Consider the following 19,503-nt stretch of genomic DNA (forward strand, 5'->3'; position numbering starts at 1 on the left):
ACAAGTCTGTTCTTGTAATAGTTCATCTGGGTTTTGTTTATATTCCTTTTTATAATTAATAACCACAGACATTAAAAGTAATTTCAGTTATTTTATTCCAAGAATAAGATAGGCATAGACTTGTTAAACATGACCTTAGTGGAGGGTGAAATATAGACATTTCAGCTCTGCCAAACATTTACTGTACCATATTAAGTTCTTTACATGCCATGTGTGCCCATGTGTTATTGTGCCGTACCGTGTACAACTTTTGTGTTTGCTAGTCAAAAGAAACCTGTGCCACCGGCTCCTTGTATTTCCTTTTTCTGTGTATCTTGTATCTTGTGGTCAGTTCTCATTCTGCAGTGACCATGGTAATCAGTTTTATTTCTCCAGTGTATTTGACTTTTTGTCATTTTATTGTTTAAAATCCAGCTTCATTTTTTATTGAAACAAAAACAACCATTTCAGATGCAAATTTACAGAAAGATCACTCAAGGGGACACAAATAATACATAAAAACAGGAAAAAATAAGCACAACCAGTTGTACAGTAAGAATAACATGAGGAAAATTAAAGTAAATGTAAATAGATAAGCATATTTTTATGATTAAAATAATAATCTGTGATATAACAGTTTTTTCACAAAAGTGTGGAATTTCACCTATTTAAACGGGATCCCAATAGGTACCCCAGACACCAAATTCATCTTATATCACCCGAATCTGAGAGCTTGTTTACCCAAGAGTTGGTTTATATATACATGTAGCCTTTATTTTTATATGCAATTATTTTCAAATAAGTTTTGTTGCAGCAGTTTTGGAAGCACATTTTTTGTTTCAAATTGACTGTACTTCTCTGTATAAGTGTTAGGTGATAAATATTTTGCTATAAAATAAGAACATTTACATGGTCGCTTTGGATAAAATCTACAAAAGGACAAAAAGGCATAAGTACACATTAGAAGCACACAATTCTCTAGAATATCATTATATTGCTGTAGCATCAAGATTTATACTCATAGATATGCCTAAAGTAGTCAAACCTGTTCATTGGAGGCTGGTGTCCCGAGACTTTTGCCCATTTAGTGTACAATTTATATCCACACACACATCATATTCAGTTTTTCTGCTAGTTGGCGTTCAAAAACAGGATCATATTTAGATTTTTCGGGTCCAAGCAGCTTCTCCTGTTGATAATCTGTGATTTTTCAAGTTGGTGTACGCGCTCCATTGGAATTGCAGTAGAGACCAATGTGAGGTACTTGCGAGCAACTGACGGCAATCGTATAAACTCAGCTCTGGTTCTCCAGAATTTAAGTGGGTCCTCTGAAATGTTTCTTAATTGACAGTATTTTTCCAACTCTTCATTTCTAGCATCATAACTACTGTGCCCAGTGTGTGAGTTTCCCGTCATCTGTGATCTGATTTCACTTTTGACATCAATAGTAGGGTCCAACAGCACACAGGTTTTGTATCGTGGGTCCAGTGCTGTGCTCATTCTGACCCAATGATTTTTCTTGATGTTGCTGGTATGATGCTCCAATTTTTCGTAGAGCGTCTGGGCTATTTTGTTTCCCATGTTCTCTGGTTTTCTCAGTTCATCCTGGAGTTTCTGGACCAGTGGTATGACGTTTGAGATGGGTCTGTACTCATGACTTCCAATTTCTTTTGTTACCGCCTCCAGAATATTCAGTACTGCTACAATATCTTTCAATATTTTTCTTTCATTTTCGTTTATGGAAATCTCATGTAGAGTGTCAATGAAAACTTTGAAAATGGCTGGCCACAGCGCTAAGATGTTCCTTAGCATGTGAAGTGTTGGAAGCCACTTTAGATCAGTGATCTGAATCAGTTCAGTTCGTTGGAGCCTAAGATTTGAACAATGCTCTTGGAGACTTTCTAAGGCTTTGTTGTTTTGTTGGAAAAATGCAACTATCTGCTTACATTTTCTCAACAGGTTTTTCAAATCGGAGTCACAAATGGTTTCTCTGAACACTTTATCCAGTGTATGGGCAAAACAAGGTATGAATATCCATTTGCATCCGCTCTTTTCTAACTTTTTCATGCCGTCAACATTTGTGACCACAACTTGAATCTTCTCTGTGATGTTCCATTCATTTGAAATCCTCAAAAGCTCCTGTAGGACACGTTCTGGTGTATGCTCGTTGAGTAGGTGGGCTGTGTCTATAACATAGGATTTATGTATCCAGTTTTCAATGATCAGGTGGCAAGATACGGTCAGATAGAACATCTCCTCATTTGAACTCCACAGTTCAGCTGAGAGAACAAGATAACTCGTGACATTTACTGCTGTCTGTATTTCCTCTCTTTTTTGTCTATAAAGACTCTTAAGTTCAGCTTGGAACCAGGAGGAATTTAACTGAACATGTGAAGAGGGAGATAGACTTCTTGCAAGATCCTGGTAGCCTGTTGCAGTGTTTAACGGCATTAGGTCCTTTACGATCCTATTCAACAAAAGTGTCTTGAATCTTGAGTCATCGCCTAGTACACATAAAACACATTAAATTATATTTGACCTAATCATACACATTTTTTTTATAAAAGTGTAATGACTCACTTCTGTGTGTTGGTGAACTGTGCAGATTGTGATCCGGCAGGAGTTCTCTTGAGCGCAGCGGTACGGGATGGATGCTAGCTCTAGGTCCCTTTCCACCTGTGAATATTAAACGCATTAATTATGAACTGATGCTGCCTATGGTTATGAAAGCATTGCCATACAGACATCTGAACGGGCAACATATTTGTTATTAACGTCATGCATGCATTGTATGATACTGGTATTCAGAGTGAGACACCAAGTGTTGACATTGATGGGTTTGCATGGGCTATTTAAGGCTAAATCTTTTGTTTCTCTTAAATGTATTATCTGGTTCAATTGACGTCAGTCAGTCAGTTGCTGTACAATGTGTTAAATATTTTAAACTCATCTGGTTTTGGTTGGTCCAATTACACTTCACGACTTTAACTTGCACTCTTATTCAGTGTAAACTATAGTTCAAAATGCATCAATCGTTTTGTTTTAGCCCTTAAAAGTATCTGCAGTGATCCTAAAGCAAATGTAAGTTAAAATTTTAAAAGAAAAGACCAATTATTCGGTTATTTAATTTTGTTCTGTACAGGAAACAATCTTTTCAAAACAAAGTTAGTCAATAGTTTTTTTTACAATTAGAAATTCACTAATATAGCCTATATGCAATATCTGAATGTGTATTTCACTTAGAAATGTAATTACAGTGTCAATGACATGAAAAAAGCGCATGATCCTATGTAACACAATATTTTTACCTTTGCATATTCTTAACGTTAATATATCAGAGAAACAGGCTACGATTAATTGAAAGTTATGTGTGCTTATATATTTTAGGTCTATATACAGTATATACGATATATGAAGAGTTTGGTTCTAAAACGAGACGACTCCGTTTTCATGTTTTTTTTACTGTGCATTGCAATTAATATCAATCAAACTGCACTTGGTTGGTTTCGATTTAACCCATAATAACAAAAAATAGGGTCAACTAACACAATAAAAACACAACAAAGCATGATAATATAATAGAAAACATATGTTTTGAAAATTCTAATAAATGGAGAAACTCTTCATATATATATATATAGTACTAAGTTGCTGGTGTTGCTATAAAGTTTTAAAACATTTGACTTTTTATTTGAAATGCAAAGATCGCTTTTACCCCTTTCTGAACGGCTGGGTCGTCTATACACACGACCGTACGGAAGAGGTACGAATTGTTGTCCAAATGAATGATGTTTACGTCCCCTGTGAAGATTCTGCTCCAGATCTGTAATGTTTCACAAAAGTGTAAATCAAAAAACAGAAAATTAGCATCTGTGTGATCCAGTTATTGTGACTTTAAAGCAGTTCTTATGTTACAATATCCGTTACATTTATACAGCATTATTCACAATAACAAATGTCACACAATATAGACTTACCAAAGCGAACTCTATTCTTTTTTATTCGTGGGGGCATTTTTTGTCGTTTTCATGTAGCGTTGTCACGTAATAACAAAATCAAAGTTTACGATAACATACAGAAACCACGCAAGAAAAGAAAAATCAAACCAACGTCCTTGAAGTCCCAGGTCCAAGTAAGAGATGTCAAATCATTTTTACTTTCACTTCTGCTCCGAAACAAAACTTTTATGAGTGTTTTGCATACGTAACCAAACACCTCATAGGCCATTTCTGACAAAAAGGTTTTTCATGCGATAAAAGCAGCAGCCTATTTATCTCAAGATTCACCCATTTAGCATCTTCATAATTCTTACACTCTTCATAAAATCTGACACTCTTGTGACAGACTATAAAAGACAAACCACCGTCACACCATGAAACCAGCCTAAATACCTTGGTATGTTAAGACCAGTAAAAGCACCTGAACAAGTCTGTTTTTATTTACTTTTGTTTGTAAATCAATTTCACTTTAAAGATCAAAACGTATGCTTGTGCGTCAGTTTTTTTGCCAGGAGAGGGCGAAAAATATCTTTCAAATTGTTCATTATTTCAAATATGCCCAAATGCAACTCAATCTAAATTATGATCTTTTTTAGCACCATTCTGTATAATGCAGCTGTCAGTTGTACCATCCTGATTGACGTGTAGTTTTTATTTATTATTGTATTACATACATGCACAGTAAAATAATTTGTTTTATACTGTTTTAGTATAGCCTATAATAATCTATGAATTTTACAAAAATGCCATGTATTTTAAGCCACACGTATGCTGTATATTAATATTTTGTGGCACTTTAAGACAATGCAAAATTTAATTGAGAGCGTACACTAAAAAAAGGCTGGGTTAAAACAACCCAATTTGGGTTATTTTGGTAACCCAACATTGGGTCAAATATGGACAAACCCAGCGTTGGGTTATTTTAACCCAGCCAGTTGGGTTAAATCTTTGACCCAACATGCTGGGTTGTTTTATTTAAATCAACTTTTGCTTAAAAATTACATTGATGGTTTAAAACAAACCCGAAATGTTTAAAAATAATAACAAAATCAGAGAAATACTCGAGGCATCAGTAAGAATCAATAGTTTTATTAAGGATCAAAATGCAAGACAAAAGGAATTCATAAAAACATGCAATATGTTATGCTCAATGAACAATAAAATGGCATATAAAACACTTTGATGAAATGTATGTTTATACATATTTAAAGAAAATTAACTTCAATAAATTACATTAGTTTAGATTTTAACATACATTTAAAAAGGTTATTAAAGTGGCACAAGTAAATATAACTAGTTAGACAACTTAACACTTCAAAAATTCATATACAGTTAACAAAGTGGCACGAGTAAAATGCTTTAGGGCAATTCCAGCGTTATGGATGCGACATAAAAACACTATAAAAAGTATTTTACTAAACCCTTGTTGATAGAACCGCATTTATATGATAAAATATCAGTCTATGCACAAGTTTTCTATAAAAAAGAAATAAACAAGCGTTATGGATGTGAAAAAGGGACACCGTAACTTTCCTCTTCATATAAACTCACAAAACATTTTAAATAGTGTTAGTTCTTTCGGTTTCAGCACTGCTTAACCTAAAATATCCATGGAGCAGTCTTACTAAAGAGGATTCTTTTCCTGGGAGTTGTAGACAACAGTGTGGTGTGCACTTTTGGAAGTGGATGTCCAGCAGGAGGGTTTCTTATCAATCTATAAAGAGACAAGAAAAGAGACAAGAAAAGAGACAAGAGAAGAGACAAGAGAAGAATGTAAGTAAACTGGCCTACCCAGAGCACAATGGATTATAATAAACATATAAAGAAGTACATTAACATTTTACCTAAATAATGTTTACCTTTAAGCCTGTTATGAAAACACCCAAGTTCCAGTTGACATTCTCTTGAATAGAATGATCCATTAATATTAGCTGTTATTCTGCAACCTGTCAGTGTGGGAAAAAAGAAGAGTGGGATCTAGTACAGAAAGCGAAATACAGTCTTAAAAAAATAATATTATAAACGTTAAAACAACCCTTCACTAATTCGACACACTCGGGAATAAGTATAAGTCTAAAAAGAGCAACAATTGTTCGTCTCATATACCCAAAATTAATTATATCGCATTGTTAACCACTAACGTTATAAGAGCCAGCGGCTATTCCCGAAGCAATGGCCGAGATAGAGCTGCTCTCCACGGAGACACGACCGCTGACAGCCTGAAGCTCACACCTCCGACAGCGTCTTAACAAAATCTCAAAGAGGCGTTATGTTTATATATAAATCACGTATTTGAGTTCTTAACAACTACATTCTCGTCTAAAAGACTCTTAAATCTAAGTTCCGTCACCGAACATAAGCGGTATTTATAAAAAAAAAATGAGCTGGATGTTTGCTTTTGACACGACGCTCTCTCGTGTCAACCTTAAACTAATATCAAGATGCGCAAGTTACTGAACTAAATTCCTCACACAAGTCACACATTTCAGAGGAAATGTTCACCAAAAAGGAAGTTTAAATGATTAAAAAGCTGTAAATTAGAAACAACGTGGGCATAACGTTACAGACTAGCTATCCAAAGCTAACGAAGCTAGATTGTAACGTTACTTTCAAACCTAATGCGAACAGCCGAATTTTGCAAACTTTTGCATTTTTTTTTACAGTAATAGTTTTATACATTAAAAACTCGTAAAACATACCTTTTATTCTCCGAATAACAACTTTTCGAGATGAAGTGGATCAAAATGCCCGCGAAGGTAAAGTTTGTCTGATGCGTAGAGGAGTGGGAGGGGTTTACTCTCTCAACTGTCACTCAATTGGACCCGACTGCTAACCCAGCGTTTGGGTTACTCAAAAAAATGACCCAACACTAAGAAAATAACCCAACAAAATGACCCAACAGGCTCAACCCAGATGTTGGGTTAAACAAATCACCCAGCATTTTTTAGAGTGTACAAACAAAGGGTAATCCAAAATATGGTACTTTAATAAGAAAACCAGGATTCTTGAACACACATTGACAATAAAGAATAGCAGTCAAGGAACTGAACAACACACAGGGCTTAAATACAAGGGGAAACGTAATCAAGGGAAACTGAAACAGGTGAGGGACTAATGAACTAATAATGAAATCAGCCACAGGAGGAAAAACCTGTTTACCTCCAACCCTAATAATACACAACTGATCCAGCTCATCAAGGCCATTAAGCTTATTTGAAAACAGGTATGTGTGCTAGAGCAGGGATGGAATTAAACTTTGCAATTCAGTGGCCCTCCAGAAGTTGAGGTTTTTCATCCCTGGTTTAGAGTATAAACGTATGTAAAAAGCTGTGACTCAAAATGTAAATGTTAAAAAAGAACCGGTCTGGGTATTGTTACTCGTAAGGTATAACTTAACAATGACGTATAGCGTTAAAAAGGTTTCGGAAACCCAACCCTGTTTATTTAGTACAAAGCACATATTAAGTGTACATTGTTAGAATTAGAGTATTTTACTCGCTATGTACTTAAAGGGAGGGTTCACCCAAATATGAAAATTCTCTCATTATTTACTTATAGTTTACCAAACATGTATTACTCACTGCAGAACACAAAAGAAGATTTAAAAAGAAAATTAACAACGGCGGTACCCATTGATTTGCGTTGGTTTGTCAATACAGCAGAAGTGAATGAGTCGGAAATGAAAAGAGGTAAGATGAACTATCCCATTGCTTAAACACATTTCTTTAAATTATGGCTCGTATTCTCAAAACACTAAACACAAATCCATAAAATCTCACACAATTCCCCCAAAATCCTATTTTCAGGTCAAAATAAAGCTCTCTTCTCAAAATCATTCAAACTCGCCGAAAAACCAAACTTTCAACCACACTACAACATAGTCTTAGACACTGGTGAGATCAATTCAAAACACTGTCACTAAAACCTCTTATTGGAATTCAAGAATACTTTGACAGCTTGGTGTTTATTAGAATATACAACATAAAATAGTGAACATAGAGCAAAGTGCAAGAATGAGCTTTAGGAAAAAATAAAAAACATTACACTATACTGTAAAGTAGATGAAGATGATCGTACAAAACAAGAAAAGTTCAAAAACCAGAGAAAAATATAAACTGGTCATGCAACACAATACAATACAACTGCTCAAATTACATTTATATTCAGGCATTTAGCAGATGCTTTTGCAACTTACGTAAAACTATTCAACAATACAGTGACGCGATTAGTCAATAGGAGGCAATGTAGTAGGAGGCAATGTAAAAACAATATGGCATCCTCGGCACCTTTGGCCCAATTTCGTAAAACTATTCAGTATTGTCGGGAAAAATACAGAACAGGTAAAACGTGTGTACACATGCAGTTTACTGGAATTACAGAATAGTGAAATTTATAAAAAGTGTGTACTGTAATTACACTGTATGTTTACTGTAAATAGTTTAAGGCACAGTAGATGATTCTAGAATGCACAATTACCTGTTCTCCTATTGATATTATACTGAGATTCTGATTGATGTGTCATCAGTTTTGCAAATGAATGTTTACTGATGGATAAATGTGTGCTATTTGAGTTTACATCTTGACACTTCAGTTCATTATATTGTGTGTTTGTGTTTCTGAATGAGAACATGGTCAAATCTTTGCAAAATGAGGCTGCTTTTTTGTGGGGTTTGGACAAGTAGGTGTATTGTTCAATTCAATAAAAGTTTATTTATAAAGAACTTTTCACAATGTGCATTGTTCCAAAGCATCTTTACAGGCGCAAATAAGAAAATCACAGAAAGGTAAAACACAGCCCAGTGCATGGTGTTTATAGAGCGAGCAAGATCATTCTAATAAATAATATCTAATAAATAAATAATTGAATAAACTCATTCTCCTGGTGATCTCTCAACACTGCCATGTTCTGAGAATGTGTTTATAGTTGTGAGAAATATATAAGCATATATATAAGTGTATAAGCAATCGATAAAAACTTTAATAGCCACTATTTCTCTTTACAAAAAAACATGCTATATGTTAGGACCATTAATGTATAGTAATTGTTCTTTTTCACTCCTTTTTATTTTAAACATCATATATAATTAGAGTTCAATGAATCACCTTAAACATTAATAATGTATAATTGTTTTCAATCCAACCCTTTCCTGGCAAAAAACCCCATGGTTAAAACACTTTGATTACTTCAAATTTTGAGATTTTCCAACAGGTTATGTGGAATACTGGATCTTTGTTCCCTTAGGTAGGGACTGTTGCTATTTAGAAACAACATCATATTTAGATGTTCTGGATACAAGCTACTTCTCCGACTAGCCACTAGTTTGGCTTTTTCAATGTCATAGGCGACGTCAACTGGAACTGCGGTAGACACAACAGTCAGGTATTTGCGTGCAACTTCACTTAAGTCCAAGTCTTCATTTTTCGGGAAGTTCCAGACAGCAAGGGGATCCCAATGTCTTGGCAACATGGCTTGTTTGAAGTACCTGTTTAGAGATTCCTCAAACTTGTCTGGCTGTCTATAGAGTGTAGGCTGTCTGAAGAGTTTTGGCTGTCTTAAGAGTTTAGGCTGTCTAAAGAGCACCTCACGAACGCCATCCAATTCACAAATGATCTTGTTCTTTATGCCTGTTGTTTTTTCTTTCTCAGAGAGCACAATGTCTCTGTATCTCAGGTCAAGCGCTGTGCTTAGTGTCACCCAATCGGTTTCGATGATTTTCCGGAAATGATAATCACATGCTCGAGTTATTTCCTTAGCAAACTCATTTTGACTCTGTTGCAACTCGGTTAGTTTCTTTTTTATTTCCTCCACCTGTGGTATAATGTCTGACAGTAAACTGTATCGTTTTGCCGTTTTAGCTCTCACAACGCACTGGAATGCTCGGAGGCATAGAATTGCCTTATTTATGTTGTTATGTTCATGTTCGCTTAACAACAGTTCAACTTTACTTACATTAATAAGTACTTCACTTATAGCTTCTCGTTGCGCTTCGATTCTTTCTAGAATTTGCAGACTAGAAATCCATTTATCAGCCTGACACTCGACCAGGTTATAGGATGACAAATGACGCTTAGATTGTGCCTCCTTGAGTTGACTCTGTGCTTTAACATTTTGGGAAAAATACTCTACTATGTCACAGCATCTTTGTACAAGCGTTTTCCAGTCTGAGGACAAAATGAGTGTTAGTTTGAAAACCTCATCCAGTGAGCAGGCAAAACAGGCTATGTGCTCCCATCCACATTTTTCCATTTCCTTTTCAATATGACCCACATTTGTTACTACCACTTTAATCTTGTTTTCAACTCTCCAATTTTTTGCTATTCTCAAAAGCTGCAGGACAACATTGCTCGGTTCGTACTCTTCAGGAAGCGGTGTGGTTTCCAAAACCAATGACTTTCGAGTCCACCCATCATCAATCAGGTGACAGGAAGTAGTCATATACGTTTTTCTTGCTGTTGTTTTCCATACTTCACAAGTTAGCGTGACATTGTGCACTCTTTCAAGTTGGTCTTGCACAAATCCTGTTGTTTTTAAAAACAAAGTTTGAAGCTCTGAGAGTATAACGTTAGCTGATGGACAGTCGTACATTATAGACTGAAAAAATTGCACAAAACCAGGCTCTTCAACTATGGTGTGTGGATGCAGGTCGGAAATGATCATAACTAGCAAGGGGCTCTGCTGAACATCTGCAGAAGACAGTACATATGTATCAACATTTATTACTCGTATGTATTATGCTTCTGCCTTTTAAAAATTAACTGAAGATAAAATCTATTTCTATGATCAAACAAGAAAATGAAAAACCTTTTGACTATTTCCCCCTTTTCCTTGTATTGTTTTACTCTCTCACCTCTGTATTTTGCAAGTGGATCTTGCATGTAGGGATTGCATCTTTGACTTCGCCCTGTCCTCCCTACAAATAAACAGTTGAATTATACAAGTGCAGCACATTATTTGCCAACCAATTACTTGCTACATAAAACAAAAGTGCAACACATAAACAATTGCATTACATATAAATTCCCAAAAGAAAACTATTTCTATTTAAATTCAAATGATTTAATATGTGTGGCATAATCGAAGCATTGAGCCATATTATAGAAATACATCAACACCTGACCTGCCAGGTGTGGTGCTGTAAATGATGAGGTGTGGTTAGGATGGAAATTAGAGTAAAAAATAAGCAAGTCAAGTATGTTTCTAGCTCATTTTATACAAAGGTAGTGCTTTACATAGTGAGTCAAACCCTTTATCAAAATCTATTTACAACCTATATTTGTTTTTGTGTGAAGTTGCACCAATGCACGAAACTATCATTTGTTTTAAACGCAGATCGACCGGTCTTACCAGCTCCTAATCGATCCTGTTGTCTATCACGTCCATAGGGGTCTTTCGCTAAAGATGACAAACAAAACCATACACATTTGTTATATCCACGATTTATCGCAGAAACGTGTAGTAGTAATTTGATTGTTATTGCGTCATTCTTCTTAAAACGTGGCTATTTACATGTATTCAACAATATTCCCAGTGACAAGTTATTGAATTTGCGCCTACCAAAAAAAACTTACCAAAGCGTGTTTGCTTGTTTTGCCGGAAACACCACTGAGGTCCAGACATCGGTATTTTTGCCATGTTGTGTAAGAAAAGAGGTGAAATATTATGCATCCAACATTATTCAAAACGTCTTACGTAACGATAGATACTTATCTCAGCTCTGCTCCCTCATTGGTCTAACTGGCTCACCAATGTCAACATGATTACGGGGACCAATCAAATAAAAGAAGGCGGGCGTTACTGAGTTAAATAAACGAAGGCGGAAGTCCCAGAAGTCGATCATTACTGTGAAGGGTGATATACCTAAACGTTTAAAAACTACTTTATATACATTACAACGAAATCACGTGCACTGTTTTTATTCAATTTTGTGTGTTTTGTATTTTTATAATAACCAGGAGAGGGCAGCAAATACATAGAATCATTATTCTAAAGGTACCGAATCTGACCAACAGGGGTATTTGAAGGGAGCGTGAAAAACTTATCTATAAGTCAGTCAGAGTATATATTTTTGCTATCTAAAAGTTATCAAAGGCTGACAGCTTAACTTTTAAATAATCTTTCACAGATTTTGTTTGAATATGAGTCACAGGAGAATGTGGGTGTTTTCTTTGGTTGATAAATATGAGAAAAGGCGGTTTTTATTGATGATTCCAACAGAACATTGTTCTGAGGGAAACCTTTTCCTTAGGTGGTAGGGATTATGGGTAATTACTGTGTATTGTCCTGATTCAAAGGAGACATTATAATAATCATATTACAATTGTTTGATAAATGCATGCGCTATTAATAGAAAGCATTCATCTCTCATTCCCTCTGTATTTTTATTAGAGGTTTAGCCCTGACTTTTCTGTTAGATCTTCTTGAATTTAGAAGGAGCATTGCGTACACCAGAAGCACTGCAACCATGAATTGCGAGAGTATTACAGAATAATGAACACAAGTGCGTCTATACCAGGGGTGTCTATTACCCCTAAATTATGGTATATCAAATTGGACTTGATAAACCAGTAACAAAAAAAGGTGCATATTTAAAAAAGGGAAATACCGTAATACAACTTTTTCAAATATGCACCTTTTTTTGTAACTGGTTTATCAAGTCCAATTTGATATACCATAATTTAGGGGTAATAGACACCCCTGGTATAGACACACTTGTGTTCATTATTCTGTAATACCCTTGAAATTCAATATGCACCTTTTTATGTTACTCTAGTAATTCTAGGGTAATTTTATTAACCCTGAACAGGCCGTTTTCTCTTTTATTCCAAATATTTATAATATTTTTAAAACCCCGATTTTTGGTTTCATACCTTAAGGACCCATTGTATATCAATATATATTTTTACACATGTTTATTTGATTCTCTTCTTAACGTTAAAGCAGAAAATGTCGGATAACATTTCTGTTAACTCGTGTCCAGGCAGGGTGTCCAAGTACACACATCCAGTGTGATGTTGTTGTTAGAGTAAAGCCTGTTGTTTTTTCACCCTTTCTCTTTTTGTTTCCTTTTGTCATTGTAGAGACACTTGACAAGTTCAGGCCCTGACCCCTGCTGGGTGGAGTGAGGTGAATTTCCTTCCTGTTTCACGAAGGTCCTTCATACAACAGCTCCTCCCTTCACCGGAAATAGAGATAAAAATCGGATGCATCTACTCACTTCATGAACAAAATGAACAATTACTTCCTTTACCAGTCTCACCACTAACATACAACACGGGCTTCCTCATGTGTTCCTCACGTCCATGTGGTGTGTTTCATCAGTTCACCATGTCTACATCAGGGTTTTCAAGTTTGAATTGCAAATGAATGTGCTGGGTCATGTGATGTCCTGATTCCTGGGCCGGTTGCATAAAGCAGATAAAGTGTGCCCTTAAATATACCTTGAGTTTTACTTAAGTTATTCTCCTATTGTCTTTGTTAAAGGTAAATCACCCCTTAAGTGTCACATTTAAGGGTAAAACTTAAGGTGCTTTATGAAACCAGGAACTGACCCTTAAAATTTACACTGTAAACAGGAGCAGAAGCAGGAGAAGCTAAAGGACTTCCTCAAACATTAGGCACACCTCCAGTATGACCATTGATGGTTGTTTGTCATGGCAACGGATCTGGTTCAAGGGCGGAGACAAGCATCTCGTGAGTAATACTGTTTACTACAGATTGGATTTACCATGACGGAACCGAAAGCTAAGTGTAGATTTTATTCATGAAGACAAGTGAGGTGGATGGCTCTACAAATAGTTTCAAGACGAAAAGTAGATTAACATCTTGATGGTCCTATCAAGTTCCTACATGTGCTAGTACTAGTATTTATGAAGTATATTTAAAATATATTGAATAACAGATTGAGGTCAAGGTGAATAACAGACAAGGTGGCACAATTTTGCACTTTTAATCTGTTTTATTTGATTCAAATGAAGAGAATTCAAATTAAAAAGATACATTTTGTTTCTCTTGTTCTCTATCACACATTTCTTCCTTCGAGCTTGCTGTCTCAAATAAAAGGAGCATTCATTTCGCTTATTTTTTGGGCTGGTGCCCATAACGAAACATCATCTGTAATTCTGCAAAGAGACAAAGACAAAGAGGGTCGGAAAACCTGAGAACATTCTTTGAAATGTTTCGTAAACACGTTCCTGAAGTGTAGCTACTTATTTAATGGTGTCCAGAGCTGAGATGTCAAAAAACACGTAAAGCAAAATATATTTATTCCATGCCTTCATATAATCACCTTATGCAGTATTTAAACCTACAAGCTTTGAGTTACCTAAGTATTGGAGTCAACCAAAAATTAAGTCAAATTTATTTTCTGAATTTACTATTTATAGGTATGTGTTTAGGTAAAATTATAATTTTTGTACACTTCTGTGAACTGCTTAAAATTTCAAATAAAAAAAGGGGCCTATTGTTTTTATTGGTAGAAAATGAAAACTGGAGAAAAGATGTTCTGTATTTTTTCAGACCTCAAATACCGCAAAGAAAAGTAGTTCATATTCACTTTCAAACAATACAACAGTAATATTTGTACATGTATTTAGGAAAAGTGCAAAAGTTTTTTATGCAATAACCTAAACTTTTGTGTCTTGTCATGTTGTCTTTCACATTTTTATTGCATGACTTTGTTACTCCTGAGATTTGATTTTGTTTAAATTAAATATACAACTAGGAATGTTGATTAAATGAACATCTGGAATGGTCTCTCAATTTTTTTCCGTGGCTGTATTTTTCATTTTTGTGTACGTGTGAATGTCTACCTTACTCCATACATCTTGAGTGGAGAGCAATGTTTTGAAATGACAGAAAGTCTTATCACTCCCAAAATAAGTTATTCCCTCTGTCCCCTTTATATAAGATCACAGTGACGTCTGTGGGTTTACATGCCAACTCCAGCCACATGAAATTGTTGTTCAGACATGTAGGCTTCTGTTTCTTTAGCATTATAAATAGATGCACACCGGAGTCAATTAACTCTAAAACCCTGAACTTACACATACACACTGACATAATATACTGCAGATATACAGCTAACCACACACACTCGCTCTCTCTCTTACAGGCATGAGAAGGGGAGGTTACACTGTGAATTAAGGCCTTGTCTAGTGGGTGTATTTATAAGTGGTGAAACCCGCCCAGCCCTGCATGCCTCGGATGCCATGTATGTTACCAGAGCTGTCACCAAAGGCCACATACATTCCCAAAGCCTTCAGCTTTAAAGGTACAGGACAACCGTCCATAGCTTTTATTTTCAAAGTTTTTAATATAAACTTACATTATAGCTTTTCTACCATACTGTATTTCTGTGAAAAATAGCAAAACAGATGAAGTCTTCCTATCAGTTCTTGTGAAATCTATCGGAAAGTATTTTATTTCTGATAACAGATTGTGAAATAGTGGCAAAGTTTTGCACTTTTAATTTGAATCTCTTTCATTTAAATCTGTTTCTCTTGTTCTCTATTACACATTTCTTCCGTTAAGCTTGCTGTCTCAAACAAAAGCCGCATTCATTGCGCTTATTTTTAGGGCTGGTCCCCATCCCGAAACATCATCTTCGATTCTGCACAAGACAGAGGTTCGGAAAACCTGAGAACATTCTTTGAAATGTCAGCAGGAAATACAGTGAAGTTCACCTCTGTGCCAAAGACTCTGTAAAGATTCAAAAATCCCATTAACGGTAGCGCAGAACAAACACAGCTTAAATTACCAGATACTAAATATTAGTCCAGTTAAATAAAACTAAATATTGACCAGAAAGTCCTTTTAGGTCGATTTTACATCTCTTCTTGTGAAGACAATCAAAATAATGAGTGTATTTTCTAAAACTTTTCTTTGCGTTTCTTGATTTGCACAGATGTTAACATGTTTACTCACACAGTCAAGAGCTGATCAATTACGGCAATAACTTTGGCTACAATCGATAAAGTGACTCACTTATTTAAATTATATTATGATGATTCAGACGATTCACTTTACATAGTTTTTAAATTATTTTTTGAAAAAAGCTTTGCTACAGTTAAGACATTATACGCAAGGTTTATTATGTAAAAATAGCTGAAATTGAAAATTCTAGTTGAATTAATGCTCAATAGCATAAAAAATGAAATAATAATCATGCAATTATTTATTTAAAAAAAATGTCTGTTAGGGAAAACTTAACTTTAATAGTATGTGAACTCTCTTTCCTGAATGTGTTTGTGTATAGTGAAGCAAAATGGAGCTGAGTGTACAAAACCTATGTTTAGGTTTACCTGTGTATGTAATCTATTTGGTCTTCAATAGCAAATGAATCTCTGGTGTCTTTGTATTTCATTAACCGCCAGCTCCATATGTGGAATAAAACATTCCTCCCTGATGGAAATTTTGACATGGTCAACAAGAAGTAACAATTTAGCAAAAGCCCCAGAACACCTTAACATCTATACTGTAGCAACATGCTCAAAAGCACTCCGATCACTATAGAAAACACACGCGCAACGTTCTAGCACAACCTGATTATCTAGTTTCTCAACAATTTAATCATGCCTTTTTTATCATCATTCCACAGTTATAAACATTAACATGTTTATGTGAGTGTTGAAAACATAATTAATGCAAATGACATTCTGGTCTGACTGCTTGTCACCAGAGTACAGAGTTTTATAGACGGTTATTATTTACAATTTTGTATTTCTTGGATTTGGTTTGGTTTCTCTAAAGGGATCATCATTGTGCTCCCTGCCCTCTTCATCACCATATAAGAAGGCAAAGCAGTTTATGAGGGAGTCAGAATTCTTTTAAATTTCAGACAGCAACAAAACGCAATATGTACTTTTTCCTTTCCACACATGAACACTTACAAACCCTTAGTTCTTTGCTATAGAGACATCTATTTATGTCCGTGAAAGTGTCTGTCATTGGTGAAGTCATAATCCCATTCCTCCTCCACTCCATCTTTTGTCCGTGTCCCCTTTGAAAATTGTTTCAAAGTTTCAACGTAGGATGGTATGATATCAATGTTTGTGGTGGGAAGGCAAGTGGGCCGAATAATATGGCTGCCCTATCATTTTTGGCAACATTGTTGGATAAAGCTGCCCGTCAAAAGAAACCGAGTTTGGAAAAAACTGGTCCTGGTCATCTGACTTTGACCACCCACACACAGAGAAAGTGTGAAAGACAGAGAAATGGTTTTCATTTGAGCACAATTCACAAAACTGGGTGGAATAGCCTCACCGAACCAAAAGCTTAAACAGGGCATTTCCGATATACAAATCCTCAGATAGTAATAAGCGGTATCACACTCCTCCATATGTCTGAGTAATGTGTTACGCTGAAGTTCATGTGAGGTTTCAGAATGCTCGCACCACACTGAGATTTTCTGCACTGAGTTCATTTAGGGATCACAGCCAAGTGAAACAGCAAAAGATAGCACAGATGTCTTCAGTTAAAGCTTACATTTTTTGAAGGATTATTGACAGAAGTGCAATATAATATGCATAACTTTTTCTACAGAGGTGTTTAAAGACCTTACACAATGAAGCGTTATGCTTTTATTAACTTGGAGAGATATTCCTATCTACATAAGGGTCCTCTTACATGGAATTCATCAAGTTGTTTCTACAGTAGCCCTCAACAGACAAACTGCTCTACAGAACTCATTTCGTAAATATGTTATCTCAGCAACGAAGCCAAAACGTGACGACATTTTAATCCTGTGTCAGCCACCGTAGTGCTTGGAAAGGGAGGGGTGAGCGGTGAAGTGAACTGTAGGCTGCAATTCGCAACCTCACCACTAGATTCCGCTAAATGTCATATGCTGGACCTTGAAAATTGACATCCTGCAGTATTTAATGTTGTTTAATGCTTTTAATCTTTAAAAACATGGGTTTTTGTTAAGCACTTCAGAATTTAACTAATTAGTCAGCCGTTAATAAAATGCATATTTCTGTGAATGGTTGTTTGTTTTATCTTGTACTATTTTATTTTTTCATACAATAGTTTCACTTTTCAGAATGTTGTTTTAAAGGCGAATTATCATTTATAATTATAATGAATGTGTTGCAAATATAAACAGAATGAATGTTGATTTAACCCTTAATCTAGTTTTTAAAAGTGAGATTCTTGGAGATGTGTTATGATACAGTATGGTGTCCAATGTGTTCAGTGATACAGCTCGGACACTGATAGCAATATTCGTATATTTCTGTGAAGGTATGAGGTGGACCGTAAGAGTTGGCAACTACGGACTTCTGGGATAAACTGCCATACAGGGGCAAACCAAATACACCTGACTCCAAACATCTCATCCCCTTCTGACCACTCTCATCTCCATAGATGGTTCCAAGCTTGCAGCTGTTTCTAAAGGCGGGAACTCCTTTGAGTTTCAGCAGGACATTAATATACAGGCCCCTCGTGATTGTCCCTCTGCTATCCCAGGCAGCTGTAGACTAGAGGTTAAGGGAGGACTCTATCGCTCGGTCACCCCAACGAGGGAGTTCCGCTGTGGGAGGCCTGGCCTGACTCGTGATGGGCATGTAAAAAAAACGATCAAAGCTCGACCAACAACTGGAGACTCACCACACACATAAAGAGAAACAGAGAGTGATCAATATGACAACGGTGTCATGTGTCGGCCTGGGTTATGTTAAAGATATAGCTTGAAGTGTACCGTTGTCATTTCTGTGCTTGTGTGTATTTTATTAAAACAGAACGTTTGGGCGGGGCATCAAAGGGCCTGGCCTTTTTTAAAATAGCCAATTGCCCTTTAGGTTGCGGCAGCCATGGACTGTGATTGCTTCTTGCTTGAAGCCGGGTGTAAAAATAATAATCATGATATACTTTATTTTGCTTTCATGATTGTAATTTTCAACATTTGTTTACTTCTGTTACATCACCATGGCAACAAAATCTTAACGCTCCATATGTTACAGGTAAGGTTAAAGTATTTATGAACTCCGAAATGTTGTAAACAGACTTGGTTATTTTAGAGTTTTGATGACATAAAATGTTGTTACAAGGACATCGGCCTTTTCCAAACATAGGAGAGGTGTATAGCACGGCCTCATTCGTTACGTTCGCGTAAGGTTCACATTCACTGGAAGCTCTGCATTCTCAGCTGTTGGGAATTCGCCGTCCAAAATGATTGTACTAATGCCATTTGGGCAATGATGGGTCCCTTACGACTAGATTAAACATGTGATGTACATTGTGCTATTCAAAATCTAATTGGTCGGATAGTTTTCAAAATTAGCCAGAGTAACATCCTTGAGTCCTTTGCGTCTTAATCCTTAAAATCACCTTTAGAATTGTTAAAATTACAGTCCTTGACTCAAGGACACAAACTCCGTAAAACCCCTTTGAAAAATAAGGGAGTAATAAAACACTTTGCGGTTTGAAGGACGGAAGGAAGGAGAGAGTCACAAGCATTAAGCAAGCAAGGACGCAAGGATGTAAGGACTCAAGAACGCAAACCCTGTAATTTTAACAATTGTAAAGTGG

At 35.9% G+C, this 19,503-nt stretch overlaps 1 protein-coding gene and 1 long non-coding RNA gene across 7 annotated transcripts; one reads left to right on the forward strand and one right to left on the reverse strand.

Annotated features, from left to right (window-relative positions):
* Positions 1-78: 78 nt before the first annotated feature.
* Positions 79-11,778, reverse strand: si:ch211-152f22.4 (E3 SUMO-protein ligase ZBED1). 5 transcript variants are annotated; one of them, XM_056770887.1, is made up of 6 exons: positions 11,547-11,778; positions 11,323-11,370; positions 10,826-10,888; positions 3,695-3,802; positions 2,560-2,655; positions 79-2,446 (listed from the first exon to the last, which is right to left on the reverse strand). In XM_056770887.1, the coding sequence occupies exons 1-6, from the start codon at positions 11,641-11,643 to the stop codon at positions 2,439-2,441; spliced, it is 420 nt and encodes a 139-aa protein (XP_056626865.1). In that variant the 5' UTR covers positions 11,644-11,778; the 3' UTR covers positions 79-2,438. The 5 variants fall into 5 exon arrangements, with proteins under 5 accessions (XP_056626865.1, XP_056626862.1, XP_056626864.1 ...); XM_056770884.1 differs by having other exon boundaries at positions 79-2,483; positions 11,547-11,687; XM_056770888.1 differs by lacking the exons at positions 79-2,446; positions 2,560-2,655; positions 3,695-3,802 and adding exons at positions 5,051-5,691; positions 5,837-5,923 and having other exon boundaries at positions 11,547-11,777.
* On the forward strand, positions 11,777-19,212 carry LOC130438752 (uncharacterized). Of its 2 annotated transcripts, none has more exons than XR_008909375.1 (6): positions 11,777-11,826; positions 11,931-11,967; positions 13,056-13,282; positions 13,551-13,668; positions 15,089-15,247; positions 18,217-19,212. It is a non-coding gene; the product is annotated as an uncharacterized LOC130438752 (long non-coding RNA). The 2 variants fall into 2 exon arrangements; XR_008909374.1 differs by lacking the exon at positions 18,217-19,212 and adding an exon at positions 15,553-15,769.
* Positions 19,213-19,503: the final 291 nt, after the last annotated feature.

This window comes from Triplophysa dalaica, chromosome 17, assembly GCF_015846415.1.
Source record: "Triplophysa dalaica isolate WHDGS20190420 chromosome 17, ASM1584641v1, whole genome shotgun sequence".
Lineage (NCBI taxonomy): Eukaryota > Metazoa > Chordata > Actinopteri > Cypriniformes > Nemacheilidae > Triplophysa > Triplophysa dalaica.